The sequence below is a fragment of the Neophocaena asiaeorientalis genome, unplaced genomic scaffold (genome assembly GCF_003031525.2).
Source record: "Neophocaena asiaeorientalis asiaeorientalis breed wild unplaced genomic scaffold, Neophocaena_asiaeorientalis_V1.1 scaffold629, whole genome shotgun sequence".
NCBI lineage: Eukaryota > Metazoa > Chordata > Mammalia > Artiodactyla > Phocoenidae > Neophocaena > Neophocaena asiaeorientalis.
In genome coordinates, this window is record NW_020175468.1 from 5,576,994 (window position 1) to 5,601,270 (window position 24,277).

A 24,277-nucleotide genomic window follows, 5' to 3' on the forward strand; every position below is an offset into this window, starting at 1 on the left:
CAGTCAAAGTAAGGTTGAGATCCTGTATTCCTTACATTCAGTGCCCAGTGCAGGCAGCACAATTTCCTTTTAGTTTTGCATTTTTTGCCTACAAATCGCTTTCTTTATATAATCTATTCCCTTACTCCCTCCTTCCCTTTCTCTCTTCTTTTTTCACATTTCAAGTTTCTCTAGTCTGTCTTTATGGGTAGTTTCTATGAATAGGTAGGTGGATAGGTAAATAGAGTTTGCTCTGGTTGAGTTTGCTTTGTTTTGGTCACGTTTTAAAAAAATTTTTTTTAAGAAAAAAGGGAGAGAAAGACCAAGCTCGACTAACAGTATAGAGTTGATGCATACTGACTATCGTAAAGAGAATACTGACTATCCAAATACTGTCTACCCAAAAGAGAAAAGGCAGTCTTGCGGAAAGGGCTGCCCCCCAGGAGATTCGGTAATGGCAGCTCAGAAGATCCACAGAATCAGAGATAGTTACGCTCCGAAAAGGCGCCTTTAAGCAAATACAGAATTGTGTAGTAGAGCGCTCTAGGTTCGGAAGCATTTCGGCTCCAGGAAGGCGGGGTTACGAAATTCATTATGAGACGCTGTGAAGTACAATCCACACGCTCAGTATAGCAGCCAGCACTTCCGCCCTGGGAAGGCGACGAGGTGCCTGGGAATTCTGGGAAGTGTAGCCCGGGAACACCGTAGTTGGATAACTTCCGCTACAGGAGGATGAGGCTATGTCCCTGCTCCCGTTGGGAATTCTGGGAAGCGTAGTCCAGGAGGTCTCTATAGGCAGAGTCACTTCCGGCCCAGGTACGCGAGGCCGCGGCCTTCTTTCCTCTCGGAAAGGTGAGCCTCCCCTCCCCCGGGTCCCTCACCCCGCGTCTACACTGACCTTTCTTCGCTTTGTTGTGGGCCAGTAGCGACCCGGCCCTCGACCTTGGGGAAGGAATCCATCTGCGGCGAAGGGCGCGGTTGGTGCTCCCTTTGAATGAGCCTCCTGGAGCGTGGGACTGTTGGTGCATCCCTGATTTAGGGGCCCGGGCCAGGGCCGTATGTCTCTGGGGTTGGGAGTCTCCTGGGTTCTGTACTTGCCTCCCCCGCTTTTTAAGCGACCACCAGCCCGCGCTGCCGCTTCCTAACAGTATATTCGGCGAGTATGTTCATGTCTCTGTCTCCTTTTCTTTAAAGTTGGCCTTAGTGTCTACCTAATAGGGCTATTGTGAGAGTTAAATGAGAATGTACAGGAAAAGACTTAGAACAGAGGCTGGCTTGTGGTTAAAAATCACAAGGTCTCTTGTTACTAATATTTTTTAATTTCCTGAAAAGCGCTCAGGTCCCTGAAAGCTTTTGTGGGTCAGAGCTCCTGCTACAGTGTCCCTGGCCCTTCTCTGATCCCTGAAGGAATCGGGGCTGAACCCAGACTCCTAATTTTTTTTAATTAAAATTTTTGGAGAGGATCACTTCTGGCTGTTGTCTGGGATGTGCACTGTGATTTATGTGGGAGTACTGATGAAGTTCTGATTTCTTTCAGCCTCTTTTCCTCTCCCAGCCTTACTTCTTGCAAAAGGTTGCAGTGAGGAGGGAATGACCCTTTGGCCGCGGGCAGCAGAGACTCACCTGACTAGGACTTAGCATCCTTCTTCCTCTTATGTCATCTCTTCGCAGGGGAGAAGACATTTCCATCACTCATGGGCAAATTCTGCTACAAAGATGCCCTGATATTTGTTGAATAAATGCAGGAAGGGATGGGGGAATACGTGGGCATGAGTAATAATCATAATGTTTAAACATTTAGTGCTAAACGTTAATCTAGGAGCTTTATATGAATGAACATACTTAATCCTCACAAGAGCCCTATGGGAACTGGGGATACTGTTATTCCCATGTTAAAGATGAGGAAACAGACACAGAGCCTGAGTTGTTTATCCTAGGTCACACAGCTAGTAAGAGGCTCAGCTGGGATTTGAATTTAGGTAGTTTCGATCTGCTGCCTTAGTTCTTAATGTGTTTAGTGTCAGGTTGAGAAGGCATGTTTGGATTTTTATAGAGGGTCATGAAAGCTTTGAGTTTTTGATGAGATTTTTTTCAGTTATCTGCAATTTAATTGAGTTTTATTTGAAATAATATTATAGTTCATATTCTGATTATAAAAATAATGATTGCATATTCTAGAGAAGAAAATTTATGAAGGATGTAGTACAGGATGTAGAGATAACGATATTAATATTTTAATGTTTTCCTGTTCTGTAGATTTATTTTTGGACTTTTACTTAAGTTTTGCAAAATACATATCATAGGTTTTATTTTCCCCTTAAGTTCTTACTGTGGAAATTTACAAACGGAGCCAAATGTAATAAGAATAAAATAATGAACCCCTGTGGAACCATCACCCAAATTCAACCCTTGTTAACATTTGTCAGTCTTGTATCAACACACCCCTGCTCCAATTTATTTTTGTTTCAATATTTTAAAGCAAGTCCCCAACATTGAGTCAGTATGATACCGATTGATTTATTGTTATAATTGCCAAAAATTGATTATCATCCGTTGTTTATATCCAAGACCAAGAAAGGGAGATGTTAGCAGCTACTCCAAGGTTTTTGTTTTTGCAGCTTGGAGAATGGCACTCATTTGAGAAAGCTAGGGGACACGAGCATTGCACTTTGGAGAGGGATGGTTCCAAAGTCCAATGCTCTTTGTTTTCCCGTATACAGTTTGACTTACCTATGTCTTGGGGCTCTTTGTTTCTCATCTCTCTCTTTTCATACACTGAAAGTTTTTCTGTTGCTGGGACCATGTCATATTTTTCTCTGTGTGCCCAGCACACAGTACAAGATTGGCAAGGGTTTGGAGTTAGAGTAGCTACTCAACAGACTGCCGGCATCAAGAGTTTGCAGTGCGGAATTCCTGAAATTGGAATTAGGTAACAAAACAGAATAGAAATAACCCATGGAGATGTTCCTTAATCTTTAATGTTGGTGAGCTATAGAATCCACCATCTATTTCAGATTGTTGAAATGCTTATGAGCAATTATTTTCATGATCTAAAACAAATTTCCTGAGATATACATTGATAGAAATGATAACAGCTAACATTTATAGATTGTGTTTTATGACCAGGCAGTGTTTCCAGTGACTTACAGATACTAACTTATTTTTCATACCAAACCTATCATTACCCTCATTTTACAGATGAGAAGCAGGTTTTTTAAAACAATCATCGTACAGTCAAATTAAGTATTTTTTTCCTGTTTGGGGTACAATTCTATTAATTTTACCACAGGTGTAGATTCGTATAATCACCACTTTCATCAGCCACAGAACAGTTCCATCACACCAAAACATTCTCCTATTTTCCTTTTATAATCACCCCTCACCGCATCTGTAACCACTGGTGACCGCTATAACCCTATAATTTCATCTTTTTGAGAATGTCACATAAATGGCCTTATACCACGTGTAACCTTTTAGGGCTGGATTCTTTAACTCAGCATAATGCGTTTTTGTCAATGAAAAATTTTATTTGAGCCAAATCGAGGATTATAACCTGGGAACAGCATCTCAGAGAGCTCCAAGAACTGTTCCCAGCTTAATGCCTTTGACATTCATCCTAGTTGTGTATCAGTACTTTGTTTTTATTTCTGATTAATATTACATTTATGGATATACCATAGTTTATCCATTCACCCATTGAAGAATATTTGGAATGTTTCTAGCTTTTGGCATTTGTGAATAAGCTGCTATAAATATTTGTGTACAAGGTTTTCTTTGCTTATTTTTCTAGAATTCATAACCAGGAATGGGATTGCTGGGTCATAAGGAAAATGTATGTTTAACTTTGTGAGAAGTGGCCAAACTGTTCTCCAGGGTATCTACTATTTTGCATTCCCATTAATGATATATGAGAGTACCAGTTGCTCCACATCCTTGTCAGCACTTAGTATTTTCTGTTTTTATTTTTTTAATTTTAGCCGTATGGTAGGCATGTGTTGGGATCTTATTGTGACTTTTATATACATTTCCTTAATGACTAATGATGTTCAGCAGATATACCTTTTTTTCAGCTTATTTATCTTCTTTACTAAAGTGTTTTGCCCAGTTTTAAATTGAGTGATTGAGTTGTGTTTTCCATATTGTTGATGTTTGAGAGTTATTCATGTATTCTAGATACAAGTCCTTTGTCAAGATATGTCCTTTGCAAATACTTTTTCTCAGCCTATAGCTTATCTTTTCATTCTCTTAACAGTGTCTTTTGCAGAGCAAAAGTTTTTAATTTTGATGAAGTCTGATTTATCAGTGTTTTCTTTTATGAATTGTGCCTTTCATGTCTAAGAACTCTGCCTAATTCCAAGTCAGGAAGATTTTTCTCTTATATTTTCTTCTAGAAGTAATGATATCTACTTTTTCATTCCTAATATTGGTAACTGTTGTTATCTCTCTTTTATTTTTTGCCACTCTTGCTAGAGTTTTTGTTATGGTAAAAAAACCAACAGCTACTTTTGGTTTCATTGATTTCTATATTTACCTTTATTATTTCCTTTCTTTTGCTTGACTTGGGTTTATTTTGCTTCTCTTTTCTAGTATCTTAAGTGTAACTTATAGGTTTTCTTTTAAGAAAAGAAACTTCTTTTAGGAAGTTGAGCAAATCCCAAACAGGATGAACTCATAGCAATCCAAGCCCAGGCACATTTTAATCAAACTGCTGAAAACTAAAGACAAAGAAAGAAACTAGAAAGGAGCCAGAGAAAACTAATGCATTACCTTTATGCTCTAGTTGTCATATATTGCATGTATATAACTTGAAAACCCTATAGTGTTATAATTTTTGCTTCCAATGGTCAAATATATTTTAAAGAACTCAAGAGACGAGTAACCTATCATATCTTCCCGAATATTTACTGTTCTGTTGCTCCTCCTTCCTGATGATGCAAATTTCTTTCTTTTATTTCCTTTGAAAGTTTTCCTTCACCAATCGTTTTAGAGCAAGTCTGCTCCCTGTGAATTCTTAGTTCATCTGAGAATATCTTTATTTCACCTTCATTCCTAAATATTTTTCTAAACTATTATCTTTAGTATACAAGTCTGTTTTGACAGTTCTTTTCTTTCACTGCTTTAAAAGTGTATTGTGCTACTTCCTTCTGGCCTCATGGTTCCTAATGAGAAATCTGGGTTCCATCGAACCATTGTACCCCTGTAGGTAATGCATTGTTCTTCTCTGGCTGCTTTCAAGCAGCATTATCACCTGGGAGCTCTATAGAAAGGCAGGTCCTTGGGTCCAGTTTCATGTCAATTTATTTAGAATTTTGAAGGGGTGGGACCAAAGCTCTTACTTTTAGTAGGAGCCCCAGGTGATCTTTATTTACTTTAAGCGTGAACAAGTGCTTGTTGAACAGCCTCATTTAATTTTTTAACATTTATTGTTTAACCTACATACAGTAAAATTATTTTTAGTGCACAATTCTGAGTTTTGGCAATTGCATCACACTAAAAATTTGTGCGGAGTGAAGATCTGCCTTGTTTTAACTTTTGACAACAATGGAAATTTATAAAGTAGCTTGGCACTACTTGGGATTCAAACAAAATTAGTTGTCATTGAAATGACTTTACTACAGTATAAGTGCTATTTTTGCCTTCTAGGTTGAATTCATTAAAAAACATCATGAAGTCTGCAGCTAAAGCTAATTTCCAAAGCCATTCAGTATTCAGTAATAGTGGTGGAGGGCAACTTTTCTCACTTAGAAAGCCCGAGACTTAAAACATCGCAATAAAACTTTACTGCAGCTCAGCCATTGAACTGCTGGGTGGTAAGGCAAGTCAGGATATTTAGCTTCTGTTTCTGACGAAATTCATGAAACTTTTGATGATTAAGTCCATGAGAGTAAATGAAGATCACTGTTGATGCTACTGCTTCAGTAGCACCTGATATATTAAAATATTTTCTGCAGAGTACCTGCTGATGAATAATACAACAAAGAACCATAGACTACAAACTTACATTTTTACCAGCTTTATAAATTTGTAATCAGTTTTCACACAGTCCAGAAGATTACACTTCAGGTTACACTGAATTAGTATGTTTTCAACTTCTTTGAAAATATTTTCACTTGTAGTTGTTCCACGCAGGCTGTTCTGGTGACTTACTGATTAGTCACTTCAAACTTGGCAATGATTCCTTCAATAAACCGTTACCGAGCAACATCTGTGACATATGCTGAATTGCCAAGAGCCAAATAAAGTTTATCAGAATTATTTCCCTTGTATTGTAATTGACTATAGTGTTCCCATCGTATTCAACTCTTTGAGCAACGATTCTTGCCCAAAGTCTAATAATCTTAGAAAAGTCTTATTTTTTCAGGACACATTTCTTTGGCTGCCACAGTCAAACATGATTTAATTAACTCATCATTGGTAAATTGCTTTATTTGCTTGGGACAGAAATAGAAGCTGAATATCTGAATATCCAAAACTTATTTTGGTTACAGCCTCATTTTCATTACTTTTGTGAAGAATATCTGTTCCAATGAGACGTTTCATTAAAATTTTTAAATCCTTCTGACCAGTGCTTTACTGTGAATTGAGCATATTTGTGATGAATGCTTAGTCTGCTAATGTTCACATATATTGTATTCTTTTAGCATAGCTATGTTGTTGCTGCATAAAAGGCAAAAGGCTTTGCCATCTAATTCTGTAACAAAATATTTTACTTCCAATGTGCCTTAAAAGTGCAACATTTGAAGTCTCTTTTTCTCTTCTTGTTTTGACATGATGAGTATGTGCTAGTAATAAAAAAAATTAAATGTTGTGGTACATCATTACATGCGATACTTTAAAAAACACATGTGATACTTCAATTGCTGTTGAGCTATAGCTAGGTCACTATGATTTGTACTGTGTTTAGCAACAGTATAAAGAAATGAGAGGGGCACATACGGTCTCTGTTGTAACTACACAACTCTGCTGCTGTAGTATGAAAGCAGCCATAGGCAATATGTAAACAAATGAGCATGATAATGTTCCAGTGACACTTTCTGGACATTGAAATTTGAATTTCATGTAATTTTTATGTGTCCTAATATTCTTTAAAAAATTTTTCCCAACGATTTAAAAAACTCAGTCCATCTCTAAGAATGTTAAAAACCATCATTAACACACAGCCTATACAAAAAGAAGCAGTGGACCATAATTGGCCATATTTTGCCAACGCTGATTTTGACTAGTGTTTTCATGTTTTCAGTTACATCGATTTATGTTTTATGTTTATTTTGGATTTATTGACTTCTGTCTTATGTTTATTATTTCCTTTTTTTCTGTTTGTTTTAGGTTTAATTTATTTGCCCTTTTTCCCCTAGTTCTTAGCTTAGATAATGGATTTAAGACTCCTCCTCTGTTCTAATATATACATCATTGAATACATTTTTTAAAAAAATATCTGCTTTGGCAGCATCTCATACATTTTGATATGTTGTGTCTTCATTTTCATTCCATTCAAAATATGCTCTTTCTTTCTTTCTTTGGTTGCTCTGGGTCTTAGTTGTGGCAGGCAGGCTCCTTACTTGTGGCAGGCAGGCTCCTTTAGTTGCAGCTCGAAGGCTCCTTAGTTGTGGCTGGTGGGCTCCTGAGTTGCGGCTCACCAGCTTCTTAATTGCGGCATGCAGGCTCCTTAGTTGTGGCATGTGAACTCTTAGTTGCGGCATGCATGTGGGATCTAGTTCCCTGACCAGGGATCAAACCCAAGCCCCCTGCATTGGAAGCGCAGAGTCTTAACCACTGCACCACCAGGGAAGTCCCTGCTCTACTTTCTTTTGTGACTTGGTCCATTGGTTGCTAGAAGTATGCTGTTTAATTTCTAAATGTTTGGAGATTGTCCAGATATCTTTTTGTTATTCACTTCTTGTTTAATGCTATAATAGAGAAAATATCACTTCTGGATACATCATAAACTTCTGAAAATTAAAGATAAAAATTCTTGAGAAAATATGTGGTAGAACAATGATTCATACATCTGCAGATTTCTCATTGGAAATCATGTAGGCCAGAAAACATTGGAACAGCATCTTTGAGGTGCTTAAACAAATTGTCAACTCAGAATTATATATCCAGTGAAAATTTCCTTCAGGAAGAAGGGGGGGAAATGTCACACCTATGCTAAAAAGGAGTGTTAAAGGAAGTTCTTTAGGTTGAACAGAAATGATACCAAATGGAAACTAGGAACTTCAGAAATGAAAAAAGAGCAACAAAAATAGTAAGTTTTTTTGTAAATATAAAATATTCTTTTTCTCCTCTTAAAAATGCAACTGTTTAAAATAAAATTTATAGCTTTCTTGGCTAGAGCACTGTATATAGAGAATACATACGACAACTAATTAAAGAACAGGGGAATTGGTAAAATAATAACACTAAGTACTCTGTGAAAGATATGTATATTGCAACCCCGGAGGAGGAAAAAAAAAAGGTGATAATAGCCAAAAAGTAATAGATGAAAAGGGATGAATTTAATTCTAAAAAAATTCATCCCAAAAGAGGGCAGAAAAAGGGTCATAGAGGAAGAAAATCAAGGAGGAAAAACAGGGAAAAATAATAAAATGGTAGACTTAAATCTGACCATATTAAAAATTACATGAAATGCTAATGACCTAAATATGCTAATTTTAAAAGATTGTTAAGATTGGATGAAGAACAAAAACTGAGTATATGCTGTCTAAAGGAGCCCCACTTTAGCTATAAGGGTATAGATATGTTAAAAGGATTAAAAAAAAAGTACCATGCAAACATCAATCAAAAAAGGCTGGAGTGACTATATTAATATCAGACAAAATAGACTTCAGAACAAGGACTATTACCAGGGAGAATTAGGGACATTACACCAAGCGTCAGTTCACCACGTAGACATAACAATCCTAAGTGTGTATCCAGAAAACAACAGAGCTTCAAACTACGTGAAGAAAATCTGACAGAACTGAAAGAAGAGATAGAGAAATCCACAATTAAATACGGAGATTTCAACACTCTTCTCAGTAATCAATACAGGTAGACTGAAACTCATTAAGAATACAAAACTGATTATTCCTACCTGAACAATACCATTAACCAGCTTGACCTTGCTGACATTTCTAGAACATGCTATCAAATACAACAGAGTGCACATTACTTGCATAAGCTTCAGTTTTAGCAATTTCTGTTGACCTGTCTGAGTTCACTGGAGTTTCTGCTCCTTCTGATCTGTTTCTCCCACTCAGTTGCAGGTTTCTATGTAGCAGGGACTAGGTCAATTTCTCATTGTGTTCATTGCCAAGTATAGGGATTAGCAGAAAAGAGTTATTCAGTATCTGTTAGGGGTTGGTGTAGTTTTCCAACAGGCAGCAGAAAATAGGAACCTTCAGCTATGTGAGATTGTGTTCAGATTTTCTGAAAATGCATGTGGGAGAATAAACAGTATAACTATTCCCTGTCCTTTATCTCAGTAAGTTTTGGTGGGATGCCGAAGCCACCAGCTTTTTCAGAATATTCCAAGGGTAATATACACCTTTTGATAATTGCTACCTAAAGTAAATATAGTTAGAAACAAACCAAGGCTAATGTGTGGCTTCTGTATACTTCATGGTGATAATGAGGATGATACAAATAATAGCTAACATTTATTAGGTGTTTATTATGAACCTCACTGGCTTTCTAATGCTTTGGTGCATTAACTCATCTGTTCTTCATAATAACTCTATTTTTATTTCCATTTTACAGATGAAGAAACAGAGGCATCAAGAGGTTAATTAACTTGTAAATGTTTACTTTGCCAGTAAGTGGCAGAATCAAGATTGAAGCTTGGTGGCCTGATTCTATAGCCTGGGCTCTTGGCCAAAGCCCTGATTTTATTAGACTGGCAAAGTTTTAGGAATTAATAAGGCTGCAGCCAAACCTGTTAAAAGGTATCCTGGAGCAGCTGAGTGTTAAAAGCTAACAGGGTCAAGGATGCAGGTGGGCAAACTACTGCCCATGGCTTATTTTTGTAAATCCCCTTTTCCTCCCCAGCTAAGAATGGTTCTTATTGGGTTGGCCAAAAGGCTCGTTCGGTTTTTTCCTTTAGATGGCTCTAGTAGCCCTTAGTTGTCTTTAACTTCATTCGAAACAATTTTGTTAGGTTGTACGTAACAGCTGTCATATCAGTGTGTATTTAAAAAAAGACTTACGAATTTTTGTGTAGCCGTTTTAATATTGAAGATGGAAGGAAAAGAAAGCAACATCTTTGACATATTATGCCTTATTATTTCAAGAAAGGTAAAAACGTAACTGAAACGTGAAAAAAGATTTTTGCACTGTATGGAGAAGGTGCTGTGACTGATGGAACGTGTCAACAGTGGTTTGCGAAGTTTCATGCTGGAGATTTCTTGCTGGACGAGGCTCCCCGGTTGGGTAGACTGGTTGAAGTTGATAGCAATCAAATCGAGACATTAATTGAGAACAATCAACGTTACACCACGCGGGAGATAGCCGACATACTCAAAATATCCAAATCAAGCATTGAAACTCACTTGCTCCAGCTTGGTTATGTTCATCGCTTTGATGTTTGGATTCCATGTAAGTTAAGTGAAGAAAAACCTTCTTGACCATATTTCTGCATGCGATTCTCTACTAACGTAATGAAAACATTCCGTTTTTAAAACAAATTGTGACAGGCAATGAAAAATGGATACTGTACAATAATGTGGAATGGAGAAGATTGTGGAGCAAGTGAAATAAACCGCCACCAACCACACCAAAGGCCGGTCTTCATCCAAAGAAGGTGATGTTGTGTATATGGTAGGATTGGAAGGGAGCCCTCAATTATAAGCTCCTTACGGAAAACCAAACAACTAGTTCCAACAAGTCCTGCTCCCAATTAGACCAACTGAAAGCAGCGCTCGACGAAAAGTGTCCAGAATTAGTCAACAGAAAATGCAAAATCTTCCATCAGGATAACGCAAGACCACATGTTTCTTTGATGACCAGGCAAAAACTGTCACAGCTTGGCTGGGAAGTTCTGATTCATCTGCCATATTCACCAGACATTGCGCCTTTGGATTTCCATTTATGTCGGTCTTTACAAGATTCTCTTAATAGAAAAAATTCCAATTCCCTGGAAGACTGTAAAAGGCACCTGGGACAGTTTTTTGCTCAGAAAGGTAAAAACTTTTGGGGAGATGGAATTATAAAGTTGCCTGAAAAATGGCAGAAGGTAGTGGAACAAAAGGGTGAATACATTGTTCAATAAAGTTCTTGGTGAAAATGAAAAATGTGTCTTTTATTTTTACTTAGAAGCCAAAGGCACTTTTTGGCCAACCCAATACATATGAAAGGTTGTAAAAAGAACAGAAAGAACAGCATTCCACAGAGACAGTTTGTGGCCACAAAGCCCATGATTAGCCCTTTTTTGAGTTCTTCTTCCACAGATGACTTTGAAGTTGCTTGGGAATAGTAAATAAGATAAATAACAGTAAATAACTATTGAGAACAGTAAATAACCTTGAGGAAGAACCCAAGAAATTACACTCCTGTTCTCCAAATCCTCCCAAGGGTCAAGCAGTAGTCGGTCTTTACAAAATTCTCTTAATAGAAAAAATTCCAATTCCCTGGAAGACTGTAAAAGGCACCTGGGACAGTTTTTTGCTCAGAAAGGTAAAAACTTTTGGGGAGATGGAATTATAAAGTTGCCTGAAAAATGGCAGAAGGTAGTGGAACAAAAGGGTGAATACATTGTTCAATAAAGTTCTTGGTGAAAATGAAAAATGTGTCTTTTATTTTTACTTAGAAGCCAAAGGCACTTTTTGGCCAACCCAATACATATGAAAGGTTGTAAAAAGAACAGAAAGAACAGCATTCCACAGAGACAGTTTGTGGCCACAAAGCCCATGATTAGCCCTTTTTTGAGTTCTTCTTCCACAGATGACTTTGAAGTTGCTTGGGAATAGTAAATAAGATAAATAACAGTAAATAACTATTGAGAACAGTAAATAACCTTGAGGAAGAACCCAAGAAATTACACTCCTGTTCTCCAAATCCTCCCAAGGGTCAAGCAGTGAGCCAATGCTTTATACAGATATAGTAGCATCACGGGCTTCTTTAATCTTTATTATATCCATGTGGGAAGAGGGAAGTATCAATACCAGTTGAGCCTCCTCCTGCTTCAGGAGGAATATTCACCAGCCACTAAACTTTTCAGAAGGGTGGGCTCAGTGTCTAAACAAATGTTCTTATCAGGGCAACAACTTATTAAGTGAAAAGCCGTAATCTCTGCCACGCAGATTTCTTTCAACCCCATCTGCAAGGACAGTTTTATGATGTAGAATAGTATCTGCTTCTCTGCAGCTACAAGATAATAGAAAACATTGGTATAGTTACAACAGTTTCCCACTACTTATGCACATAATCCTAACAGCAATCTTAAATGTTGGTACTATTACGATCCCAATGCTGCAGCTTGCAGAAATGAAACCTAGAGAGGTTAATTAACTTAACCATGATTAAAAATATATAGCAAATATATAGCAGTGCCAATATACAGCAATTTTGTAGCAATGTGAGGTTTTGAAAACGAATTGTCCCCAGAGGCCACTTTTAACCAGTACCTCTCCTCTCCCACTTAACTGTCTCTCCTTTCCCACATTTCCCAGGATCAGAATGAGTACCTGGGGAACCTCGAGGTGTGTGAGAACTGCCAGGTATGGCGGTGCAGGCTGTCCCATGCTCGTGGGCATCCTGCCAGGATAGCCTAGTGGCAGCTGGACCCCAGCCCACACCCTGCTTGTGAAGGTGTGTGTGCCTGGGAGGAGGGACACCTTTTTCTGATTTGCACAGAGATGCATTTCCCCCTCTCTCATGGCTTCTTTCTTTTTACCTTTTGTGCCTCTTCAGGTCTCTGCCTTTCCCCAGGAAACGGAGAAGATGATCAAGTTCCAGGTGAGTTGGATTTTTATTTCCGTCACTTAACGGGTATTTCATTTCTCAGTAAGTGGACACCTCTTTTCTCTTCCTTGCCAAGCGTAGAGAATGACAGCAGACATTTAATACCATTTGTGTGCCGTGCTCTTTTGTTTCATTTTTTTTAAATTTCCCTTTTCAGTTTTTATCATTGTATTTCACAAGTAATGGTGTGAAAGAGAATAGGAATTTTTAAAATGGGAAAGCCCGCACATTATTACCCTGCTTACAAATCACCTGTTTCCCATGCTCATTTTTCATGTGCATTCATAACTATACTTGTAATAATAGATACAATTTTGAATTTTTTTCACTTAAAATTATAGCACTTAATTTTTGTCATCTAATATTATTTCAATGAACTGTTATACACTCTCCCCCATTTTTTTAACTATTCGTCATTCACAAGCTTTTAAATTCGTGAGGATTCTCATAGTTTTACACAACAGTATCAGTTTCTCTACATCTAATCTTTACTCAAAAAGCAGTTCTGAGAGAATTCTGATACTATTTGTCCTTATGTTCTAGGGACTCAAAACTTAAAAAAAATTTTCTTTTTCTTAAGTGGTACCTTTGTAAAAAGACTACTTAAAGGATGGTTTTGTCTAAGAGGGTCATACTGAGGCTGAACTCAGAAAAGAATAGTGTTAGCTGTTTTTGTTCAAAAAGAGCTAGATTCTTTCTTTCCAGGACCTGAAAGCTTTCTTTGTGTGTGTCTGTGTCTGTGTGCCTGTGTGTCACACCGTTCATGAATTAATTTATTAGAGCATTACGGGTACTTACTTTTAAAATTTTAGACATACTATAAGGCACACAGGCACTTTCCATCTGTCGTGCTATTCACTGCTCTAAGAGGGACTTGGAATCGTCTTCACTGTCAACATGAAGATAAGAGATTCATGTAAGTTGAAAACCTGTTCAAGTTCCTGCAGTAGGCAAGTATCTGGCCAACTCCAAAGCCTTTGCCTCTGGATTAAGAATATCAGGCATACCATTTGGGTGGAAAGAGGGGCAAAAAAAAAAACCCCAAACATACAGACAAACAAAAAACAAACCAGAGTTCTCACTCAGAGACCAAGACTTGAAGTTGTGATGTTCAGAGCTCCAGCCAGAACAAATACACTGTTGAGCAAGTCTTCATATAGAAATTTTAAATTTCCCTATAGGAAAAACTTAAAAGATAAATAGCAAGGTAGAAAGAAAAATCTTTATCACATACATGGAAGAAAAGGCCTTACTATCCCCAAATGAATGAATGTTATTATAAAACAAGAAATAGAGATGACCAGCAAACCTATGAAAAGGGAATGATCTTCATTACTAATCAAGTTTGTGAAAAAAAATTTTTTTGCCGTACCGGGTGGGATCTTAGTTCCCTGACCAGGGATCGAACCTGTGCCCCTTGCAGTGGAAGCGCGGATTCTTAACCACTGGACCGCCAGGGAAGTTCCATGAAAATTTTTTGAGATAACTAGTTTTTACTTCCCAAGTTGACTTCTGAGATTATCAAAGATTTTTTTTTTTTTTAATATTCATGTCCATTGTTGGCCAGGGTATAGAGGTTTAGGGATTTATACTTTCTTGGAAGCAGAATAAGTTAAGAAAATCTTTTTGGAGGAAACATCTACCATTATGGTTTCAAAACTTTAAAGTTTGTTATTCTTCAACATTACCATTTCTACTTTTTGTAATTTATTTTAAGGAGATAACCAGCAGAGTTCCAGGGACTAAGGTCTATATGGAGAGATTTTTTTTTGCAACATTGTTTATAATAAGTAATCTAAACCTAAGCGTGCATTATTTGGATCAGTTCACTATATTCTCAGTCATCAATTTCTTGAATTACTGTGCAGCCCTGAAGTGGGATGCCAGAAATCGTCATTGTCATCCTTCATCATCATCCATCATCACAATAATAGTTATCATTTATTGGGTACTTACTATGTACCAGTCACTGGTCCCGAGTGCTTGACCTATAGTCACTCGTTTTATTACCAGTACCCTAAGGTACAGTTAGCAGCCTGCAAATGAAGAGAGGAGGAGGACCAAGTCCAAGGTCCCACAGCAGAGCATCCTGATGTGAACACAGGCATTCAGGCTCCAGAGCTGCGCCCACAAATGCTGCACATCTAGATGGGGCACAGAGGAGGAGCTACGTACTCGAACAGTAGGGGTGACTCGTGCCTTGTAGGATCAGCACATTAAATAATTGTGTAAGCGTATAAAAGAGGGAAAACAGACTCCATCACACGCTGTTGGAACTAAAGCTTTTCTAGCAGCCCACGCGATGCACCAGAGTCCCAGGGACTTACCTATAGGAGTACTAATAAAAGGTAGCCGTTTAAAGTGCAAGGATGCCTTTTCCTGCAGCCCTTCTGGTGGATGGAATTGGCAGTGTGAAAAGCAAACAGCAGGCAGCTACTGAAACTTGACTCGGTCCCTCGGAATCCGGAACAGCTTCCCATTCTTGACACTTTCTCAGTGCTGCCCCTCTTCCATAAACATAGTCTGTGTGTGTTTGGTATTGTAGGAGCCAGTGTCCTTCAAGGACGTGGCCGTGGTCTTCACCGAGGGGGAGCTGGGGCTGCTGGACTCTGCCCAGAGGAAGCTGTACCGAGACGTGATGCTGGAGAACTTCCGGAACCTGCTCTCAGTGGGTGAGGACGGGCGCCCTCTGTGACGCAGTGTCAGCCTCCTGGGGTGTCTTTGTGTGTGCAGTTGCTTGAAGCTCTGGGACTCCTAAAATCATTCTTTGAGCTTGGGTACCTGGGAGTCCTAATAATCCCTGTGCAGCAGAGACAAGATGTTTCTGATGTTTCTGTCCAGGAAAAAAATCTGTCCTTTGAACTATAAATGGGCAGCTTGTGGTGCTGCCCCACTGGTTTGTCATAAAATCAGTTTAGTGAGTTGCTCCAGCTTCTTTGTCTTTCAGGGTTCCAGTAACTGTAGTTGTTTTTGTTTTTGTTTTGTTTTGGTGTGTGTGGGGGCACCACACCACACGGCTTGCGGGATCTTAGTTCCCTGACCAGGGGTAGAACCTAGGCCTTCGTCAGTGAAAGCACCGAGTCCTAACCACTGGACCGCCAGGGAATTCCCACTGTAGTTGTTTATAAATGTGATTTTTCACAGGTATTTTGTTTTTTGCTTTAACAATGTAGTTGTAAATAACTTCAGACTTACAGAAAATTTGCAAAAGTAAAAGTATAGAACAAGAACACCCATACAGCTTTTACCTAGATTCACCTATAGTAACATTTTACCCCATTTAAATTTTATCATTTATGTGCATGTTCTTTCTATCTCCATAAATATTTATATGTATGAAAACATATGTATATACCTAATTTCTTTTCTGAACCCTTTGAGGGTAATTTACGTACACTATGGCCCTATTATCTCTAAATACTTCAGTGTATATGCAGAGTTCAGGAATCCCAAGACTACCCTTACTCTGACACCAGTTGCAAGCTCGGGGGGTCCCCTGAGCCTCAGTAATTTGTTAGAACTCTCAGAAGTCACTAAAAGCTGTTATACTCACAGCTACACTTTATTACATGGAAAGGATACAGAATAAAATCAGCCAAGAGAAGAGATGCCTGGGGCAGAGTCCAGGGGAGTTTCCAGCAGAAACTCCCAGCTGTCCTCTCCCAGTGGAGTCGTGGACAGCACTCAGTCTCGCCATCGGTGACGGGTGACCGTACATGCGGAGTGTTGCCAACCAGGGAGGCTCACACAAACCTTGGTGTCCAGAGCTTTGATGGCGGCTTGGTCACATAGATGTGGTTGAGCACCTACGTGGCTGACTTTGGTTTCCATCTGCCCCCTCACTCCCGGAAATCAAGCTGATACACATGGCCTAAAGGCCCCACCATAAATCACATTGTTAAACTCTCTGGTGCGGCCCAGGGCCTCCAGGTAAAAAAAGACACTTTTATCAGGCAGTACATGGCCAGTGCTTAGAGATCATCTCCCAAGAGCTGAGGGCAAAAGCCAGAAGAGCTGAGGGCAAAAGCCAGACCTCTCTTTGGGCAAGGTTAATACTTCACTGAACAGTATATTTTGTAGAAATAGGAATATTCTCTTACATATCCCCAGTGCAGATATAGTCCTTTTATCCAATCTATCATTTATACCCTAATTTTATCAGTAGAGCCAATTACCTAACTTAAAGCAAATTTTTTCTCTCCAGGGCAAGATCCAGGCTATGGTCTAGTCTAGCTGTCAGTGTTTCTTTAGCCTCCTTTAATATGGAACATTTTCACAGCATTGCTTTGCCTTTTAAGACTGTGACTTTTTAAGGAATACTGCTACTCCGTCCCCCCATTTTCAATAGAGCATTCCTAGTATTTCCTCATAATTAGATTCAGATGATCCATTCTGGCTGGACCTCTGCAGTTGGTAGTGGTGTGTCCTTTTGAGGGTATCACATCTAGAGACACACCATCTGTCCCTCATTAGTGATGCTAATTTTCATCACCCTGTCAAGATGTCCAATTTCTCCACTCTAAGATTACTGCTTTGTTTCCTCTTGCAGTCACAAGGCAACACTTTTTAAGACCACACAAACATTTCCCTATAGACTTAGCATCCATTGATGATTCTTGCTGTACCCAGTCTTTACCACGATAGTTACCAAATGATGATTTTCTGACTTCGTGCTTCCTTCACACGTAGCAGTGAGCACTTGGCATTGTACAGAAAGCAAGAGCCCCTCTCTCTTAACCATTTATTTATTTATTATTTGTAGGGACTTGTGAATTCTCTTATAAAAATGATTTGTAATTTATTACTGTAATAATTATCTTGCTAAAGTTGTTCCAAATTTGACCCCTTTAAGCTGACTCCTTGCCCTTGTAATATGCCCCCAGCCTTTTTTTGAGCACTGTCTTATTTGGGGGCATAGCATGCTGTCCTAGGCTCATCCTTTACTTTGCCCCAGCTCCGGAATCATTTATTTGATTTATTAGGGAATGATATTTAACACCAAGGTCTAGATGCTAGGGATTGTCCTTGCCACTGTGGTTTCTTTGTTTCCTGGTCTCAGGGTTTAGAGCTAGGAGGTAGGGTGTGTCTGTGTGTGTGTATATTCATATACATACACATATACATGCACACATATTGATATAAATATGTATATATATGAATAGTTATTCAGTTTCATTCAAAATAAGAGAGATGTTAATTCAGATCATACTGAAACACCATTTTTCATCCATGAGATTAGCAAAAATTCAAAAACATAACACTGTATTTTGGGGGCAAAGCTGTGGGGAATAAAACACTTTCATGCATTGAAAGTAGGAGTGCAACTCAATACCACCCCTAAGGAGAGGAATTCGACAATATTTAACAGAACTATGGAGTTAACTTTTCCCAGTTCACTTGTAGGAATTTTCCCTAAAGATAACAAAGTGCAAAAGAGCATTAATAGTATACTAGTTTGTGTAAGGAGGAAGGGAAAATAAGTAAATATATGAATATCTGCCGACCTTTATAAGAAGAAACACAGGAAGGATTAATCCGGAAATCATGAAGTTAGTTTCTTATAAGTGGGTGGAAGGTAATAGTGTGGAAGGGATGTTTGAGAGACTTACACTTGTCTGAATACACCTTTTTGTCTAGTTTGGACTTCTGAAAATATGTTGGTTCAACACATTCTGAAAATTAAATCCAATAAGAAGGCAAAGGGATGATCATCTAAAAGAAAAATGAATTGTATTTGAAATTAATACCTTAACCACAATGAATAGAGAAAAAGTATTCACGGAAGTAGCTAAGGAACACGGTGTATAACTCTATACCCTTAGTTTTAGGTACAGTGGGAGGGGGATGGGAGAATGACTTGCAATCCTGAACACTTTTCAGTGGATTTGTTTATTGCTCTGATATGGAATAAGCAATTCTGAGACTATTTTAGATGCACTACAGGTGCCAAGGCCATTCAATGGAGAAAGTATCATCTTTTCAACAGATGGTGCTGAAGCATTTGGACTTCCATATGCATACATTTGCATGCCTCACATCTACCAAAAAATTAACTCAAAATGGATAAGAGACATAATGTAAAATGTAACTTCTAGAAAGAAACACAGGAGAAAATCTTCATGACCTTGGGTTAGGCAAAGAGGTCTTAGATATGATCCCAAAAACATGATTCAGAAAAGAAAAAAAACACACAAGTGGGACTTGGTCAAAATTTAAAACTTTTGCTGTCCTCGCTCGCCTTTTTGCAGGGAATCAGCCCTTCAAACCGGAGCTTATATTCCAGCTGGAGAGAGAAGAGCTTTTGATGATGGAGACGGAGACCCAGAGAGATGGGTGTTCAGGTGAGATCCATCCAGCAGTGACCCAGAAGCCAGAGAGCCCCTCCTGAAACATGAGTCAGAAAATGTCAGGCCCTGAGGTGTCTGTCCCCTCACCCCCTCTAGCTTTCCATATTCTAGCTCATTCATCCTGTCCCAGCTGCACTGGCCCATTGCTGCCCATCAGACAAGCCAAGGTTACTGTGCCGTGACGGACTGAATCGGTTAATGCACGTGTGGTCTTTCACTGTCTTCGGTCCTCCTTGAGGCAGTCTTCGGTCCTCCTTGAGGCAGCTAATAGGTATAGAATAAATCAGTGTGGTGGAAGGATACTCCAGAATATTGTCTGTCAACTGATGAATGCCTGTCCTAATTCTAACTGTTCAGGTGTCCTTGAGTATTCATGGATAGGTAGCCATTATTCCTAAAAGATGAATAGCCAGTCAGCTAAAGGAAATATCAGAAATGATCAATGCCAACATTATAAGTGACCCTTCCCATGCAGCAATTTCAAGGGAGACACTCTTGCATTAACTTCCTCATTCAGATGCCCAGCTCTTTATCTTCCCATTCTGTCCTCTCTTCTCACCGTCGCATCCCCTAACACCTAAACAGTCTCTTGACCTAGCTATGGTTTTTTTAAAAAGTTTTATTCAATTTACTTAAATTAAAAAAAACAACAGTTCACCTACTTTTCCCATCCCCCAACCACTGCCTCTTGCAGCCAACAGTCTGTTCTCTGTATCTGTGAGCTTGGTTGGTTTTGTGTGTTTGTTGCGGGGCGGGGGGTGGTCACTTTAAGTTCCACATATAAGAGAGATCGAGCGGCATTTGTCTTCAAATACCTCAGGGTCTACCCGTATTGTTGCAAATGGCAAGATTTCATTTTTATTTATGGCTGAATTTTCCTTATCCATTCATCCATCAGCGGACACTTAGTTTGTTTCCTTATCTTGACTATTGTAAATAATGCTGCAGTGTACATGGGGGTGCATATATTTTTTCTTTTTTGTATGAATTTATTTATTTTTATTTATTTATTTTGGGCTGCGTTGGGTCTTTGTTGCTGTGCACGGGCTTTCTCTAGTTGCGGTGAGCGGGGGTTACTCTTCGTTGTGATGTATGGGCTTCTCATTGCGGTGGCTTCTCTTTGTTGCAGAGCACGGGCTGTACGCGCGTGAGCTTCAGTAGTTGTAGCACGCGAGCTCAGTAGTTGTGGCTCGTGGGCTCTAGAGCACAGGCTCAGTAGGTGTGGCGCATGGGCTTAGTTGCTCCACGGCATGTGGAATCTTCCCAGACCAGGGCTCAAACCCACGTCCCCTGCATTGGCAGGCAGATTCTTTTTTTTTGTGGTACACGGGCCTCTCACTGTTGTGGTCTCTCCCGTTGTGGAGCACAGGCTCCAGACGCGCAGGCCCAGCGGCCACGGCCCACGGGCCCAGCCGCTCCGCAGCATGTGGGATCCTCCCGGACTGGGGCAGGAACCCGTGTCACCTGTATCAGCAGGCGGACTCTCAGCCACTGCGCCACCAGGGAATCCCGGCAGGCGGATTCTTAATCACTGTGCCACCAGGGAAGCCCCATATATCTTTTCGAGTTACTGTTTTCGTTTTCTTGAGATAAATACACAGAAGTAGAATTGCTGAATCATATGATAGTTCTATTTTTAATCTTTTGAGGACCCTCCATACTGATTTCCATAGTGGCTGCACCAACTTCCATTCCCACCAGTAGTGTACAAGGGCTCCCTCTCCTCCACATCCTTGCCACCATTTGTTATCTCTTGTCTTTTTGATAACAGACATCCTAACAGGTGGGAGGTGATAATCTCATTGTGGATTTGATTTGCATTTCCCTGGTGATTAATGTTGTGGAGCATCTTTTTATGAACCTGTTGGCCATCTGTATGTCTTCTTTGGGAAAATGCCTATTCTGGTCTTCTGCCCATTTTTTTAATCAGATCGTTTGGTTTTTGCTATTGAATTGTATGAGTTCTTTCTATATTTTGGATATAACCCCTTATCAAATATATGATTTGCACATATTTTTCTCCCATTCAATAGTTTGCCTTTTCGTTTTATTGTTGGTTTTCTTAGCTGTGCAGAAGCTTCTTAGTTTGACTGTAGCCCCACTTGTTTATTTTTGCTTTTGTTTCTTTTGCTTTTGATGAAGGATAAAATGATTTTTATCCTTCATTTTGTTAATGTGGTGTATCACACTTACTGATTTGCAGATGTCAAACCATCCTTGCATCCCTACAATAAATCCCATTTGATTTTGGTGTATGACCCTTTTAATGTGTTGTTGAATTCAGTTTGCTAATATTTTGTTTAGGATTTTTACATTATGTTCATCAGAGATATTGGCCTGTAATTTTCTTTTTGAAGTGGTACTTCCAAGTTGGACATATATGCGAGTCCAAACATTTTAGTAATGTTTTTAAGTCCTCAGACCCTGGTGTCAGAAGCCATGGTCACACCTGTGTAGCCAAGGATGCTCCTGGGTGAGAAGGAAAGTCAATTGAAAATTTCAAAACAAATTACTTCACTTCTATAATTTTTTGTTTCCATCTCAGTTAACATTCAGAGTCATACCAGGCAATATACTCTCTAGAGCAGGGGTCAGCAAAGTTTTTCTCTAAAGGTCCAGATATGAATATTTTAGGCTTTGCTGGCCATATGTGGTCTCTGTCACATATGCTTCTTTGTACACCAGTTTAAAAAATGTAAAATCTATTCTTGTTCTTAAGCTACACAAAAACAGGGCTAGAGCCATAGTGTGCCAGTCCCCCTGCCTGATAGCATCAGTAGGAATGTAATGTCATATTTTAAAATCTCTTTTTATTTAAATTTTTACATATACTAACATGTATATACCATATATTAATGCAAAATTTTGAAAATGTACATTCTTATTTTTTGAAAATGTACATTCTTATTTTTAATATACTAATTTTTCTCCTTCATGGTACCTTGAGCAAGAAATCCCTCCCAATCTGAGATTATCTCTTTTTAAAAATAATCATCACTACATAATCCAATATGTGGCTATAACATGCATCATTTACCCATTTTTTAATTGATGGGCATTCATTTCTCTGCCGTCTCCCTTGTTTTTGTACTACTAATATAGAAAATACAGCAATAAAAACCCCAATCCAAATGTCGTTGGGTACTAGTGATTTTATTTCTGTGGAATAAATTACCTGGTGACTCAGAGATTCAAATAGGAAAACCATCCTACTGAGCTGTTTTTTTTTTGGCTGCGTCGGGTCTTAGTTGCGGCACATGGGATCTTTGTTGAAGCATGCGGGATATTTTCATTATGGTGCAGTCTCTTCGTTGCAGTGCTCAGGCTTCCCTCTGGTTGTAGTGTGCAGGTTTTCTCTCTAGTTGTGGCGTGCGGGCTCCAGGGTGCGTGGCCTCCAGAGCACGGCTCCATAGTTTGCTGCACGCGGGTTCTCTCATTGAGGCGGGTTCTCTCATTGAGGCGGGTTCTCTCATGTGAGCTCAGTAGTTGTGGCTCACAGGCATAGTTGCCCCGCGGCATGTGGGATCTTAGGTCCCTGACCGGGATCGAACCCACGTCCCCTGCATTGGAAGGTGGATTCTTTACCACTGGACCACCAGGGAAGTCCCCTTACTGAGCTTTAACTTTGGAGTTGTAACCAAGAGAGACATAATTATCCCCATTGACTTTCCTGCAGCCTCTAGGAGCTGATTTAATTGACGTGGGCAAAGAAATATTTTTAAAATGATAGTCTTACAACCACTCTGTTAGCAGAAGAACTATCTCAGTTTCCACTAGGAAGGAGAACAATGTCAATAAATAATGGCTTCTCTTTTTTTTGGCTGTATTGGGTCTTCGTTGCTGCGCGTGGGCTTTCTTTAGTTGTGGTGAGTGGGGGCTACTCTTCATTGCAGTGAGTGGGCTCTAGGTACATGGGAGTAGTGGCATGTGGGCTTAGTAATTGTGGCTCACAGGCTCTAGAGCGCAGGCTCAGTAGTTGTGGCGCACGGGCTTTGTTGCTCCGCAACATGTGAGATCTTCCTGGACCAGGGCTCGAACCATGTGCCCTGCATTGGCAGGCGGATCCCTAACCACTGCGCCACCAGGGAAGTCCCAATAATGGCTTAACTGTCCATCTCCTTGCAAGATGTTCCAAGCCGCAACCCATCCATCTCTCCCAAAGTCATCATCTGCATAAATTTCCTAGTATTTTTCAGGCCAGGCAAGGAAGATTCAAGGTGAGAAAAACAAGAGGTAGGAAGACCAGCCCCTGTCTTTCTTTTCATCCCCTATTCAAAAATAAGTATATATTTCTTCATCTTTATTTTGTACACGTTAGCCATTAAATAAACAAATGTTAATGTAGATTTTAGACAGTTTTCAAGCCTTCATCCACATAAAGATCTAGTGTATAATTTTCAACTGGTGACCATTATAACCTGAAAAAAGTTGTACTCTCAGGTTTCATACATCCTGAGGGAAAGAAAGAATATATCTCAAGTGGTAATTTGTTCCCAGTATTTTGAAACTTCAGTCCATGTAGGCATGAAACTAAGAGGTACAAACCTACCTATTGATATTTTTCCAAGTTTCCGTATTTGAACTTTGCATTTGAGCCTTACGATTGTTTCATTACAAACTTTATACCTTCCTCAACTATTTACACCAGTGGTTTTCATACTTTTTTGGCCATGGCCTTCAGTATGTAATGTAACCCAGTACAGACCTAGGTGTGTATACATATCCGCAAGTCTGAAACGAGCATTTATGCACGGATACCCTGACATGCAGTGCAACTGTGATATTTTCTGTCCTTTTTAAAATTGCATGTCACGGGCTTCCCTGGTGGCGCAGTGGTTGAGAGTCCGCCTGCCGATGCAGGGGACGCGGGTTCGTGCCCCAGTCCGGGAAGATCCCACATGCCGCGGAGTGGCTGGCCCGTGACCCATGGCTGCTGAGCCTGCGCGTCCGGAGCCTGTGCTCCGCAACGGGAGAGGCCACAGCAGTGAGAGGCCCGCATAGCGCAAAAAAAA

The 24,277-nt window shown here is 39.6% G+C and overlaps 1 protein-coding gene across 1 annotated transcript in view; it reads left to right on the forward strand.

Annotated features, from left to right (window-relative positions):
• The first annotated feature begins 804 nt into the window (after positions 1 to 804).
• The window catches only part of LOC112415647 (zinc finger protein 112-like), a 30,275-nt gene continuing 6,802 nt past the window's right edge, over positions 805 to 24,277 (forward strand). Inside the window, 4 exon segments of the mRNA XM_024768793.1 lie at positions 805 to 831; positions 12,868 to 12,912; positions 15,464 to 15,590; positions 19,167 to 19,259. Of these exon segments, the coding sequence (XP_024624561.1) occupies positions 12,898 to 12,912; positions 15,464 to 15,590; positions 19,167 to 19,259 (235 nt within the window). The 5' untranslated portion in view covers positions 805 to 831; positions 12,868 to 12,897.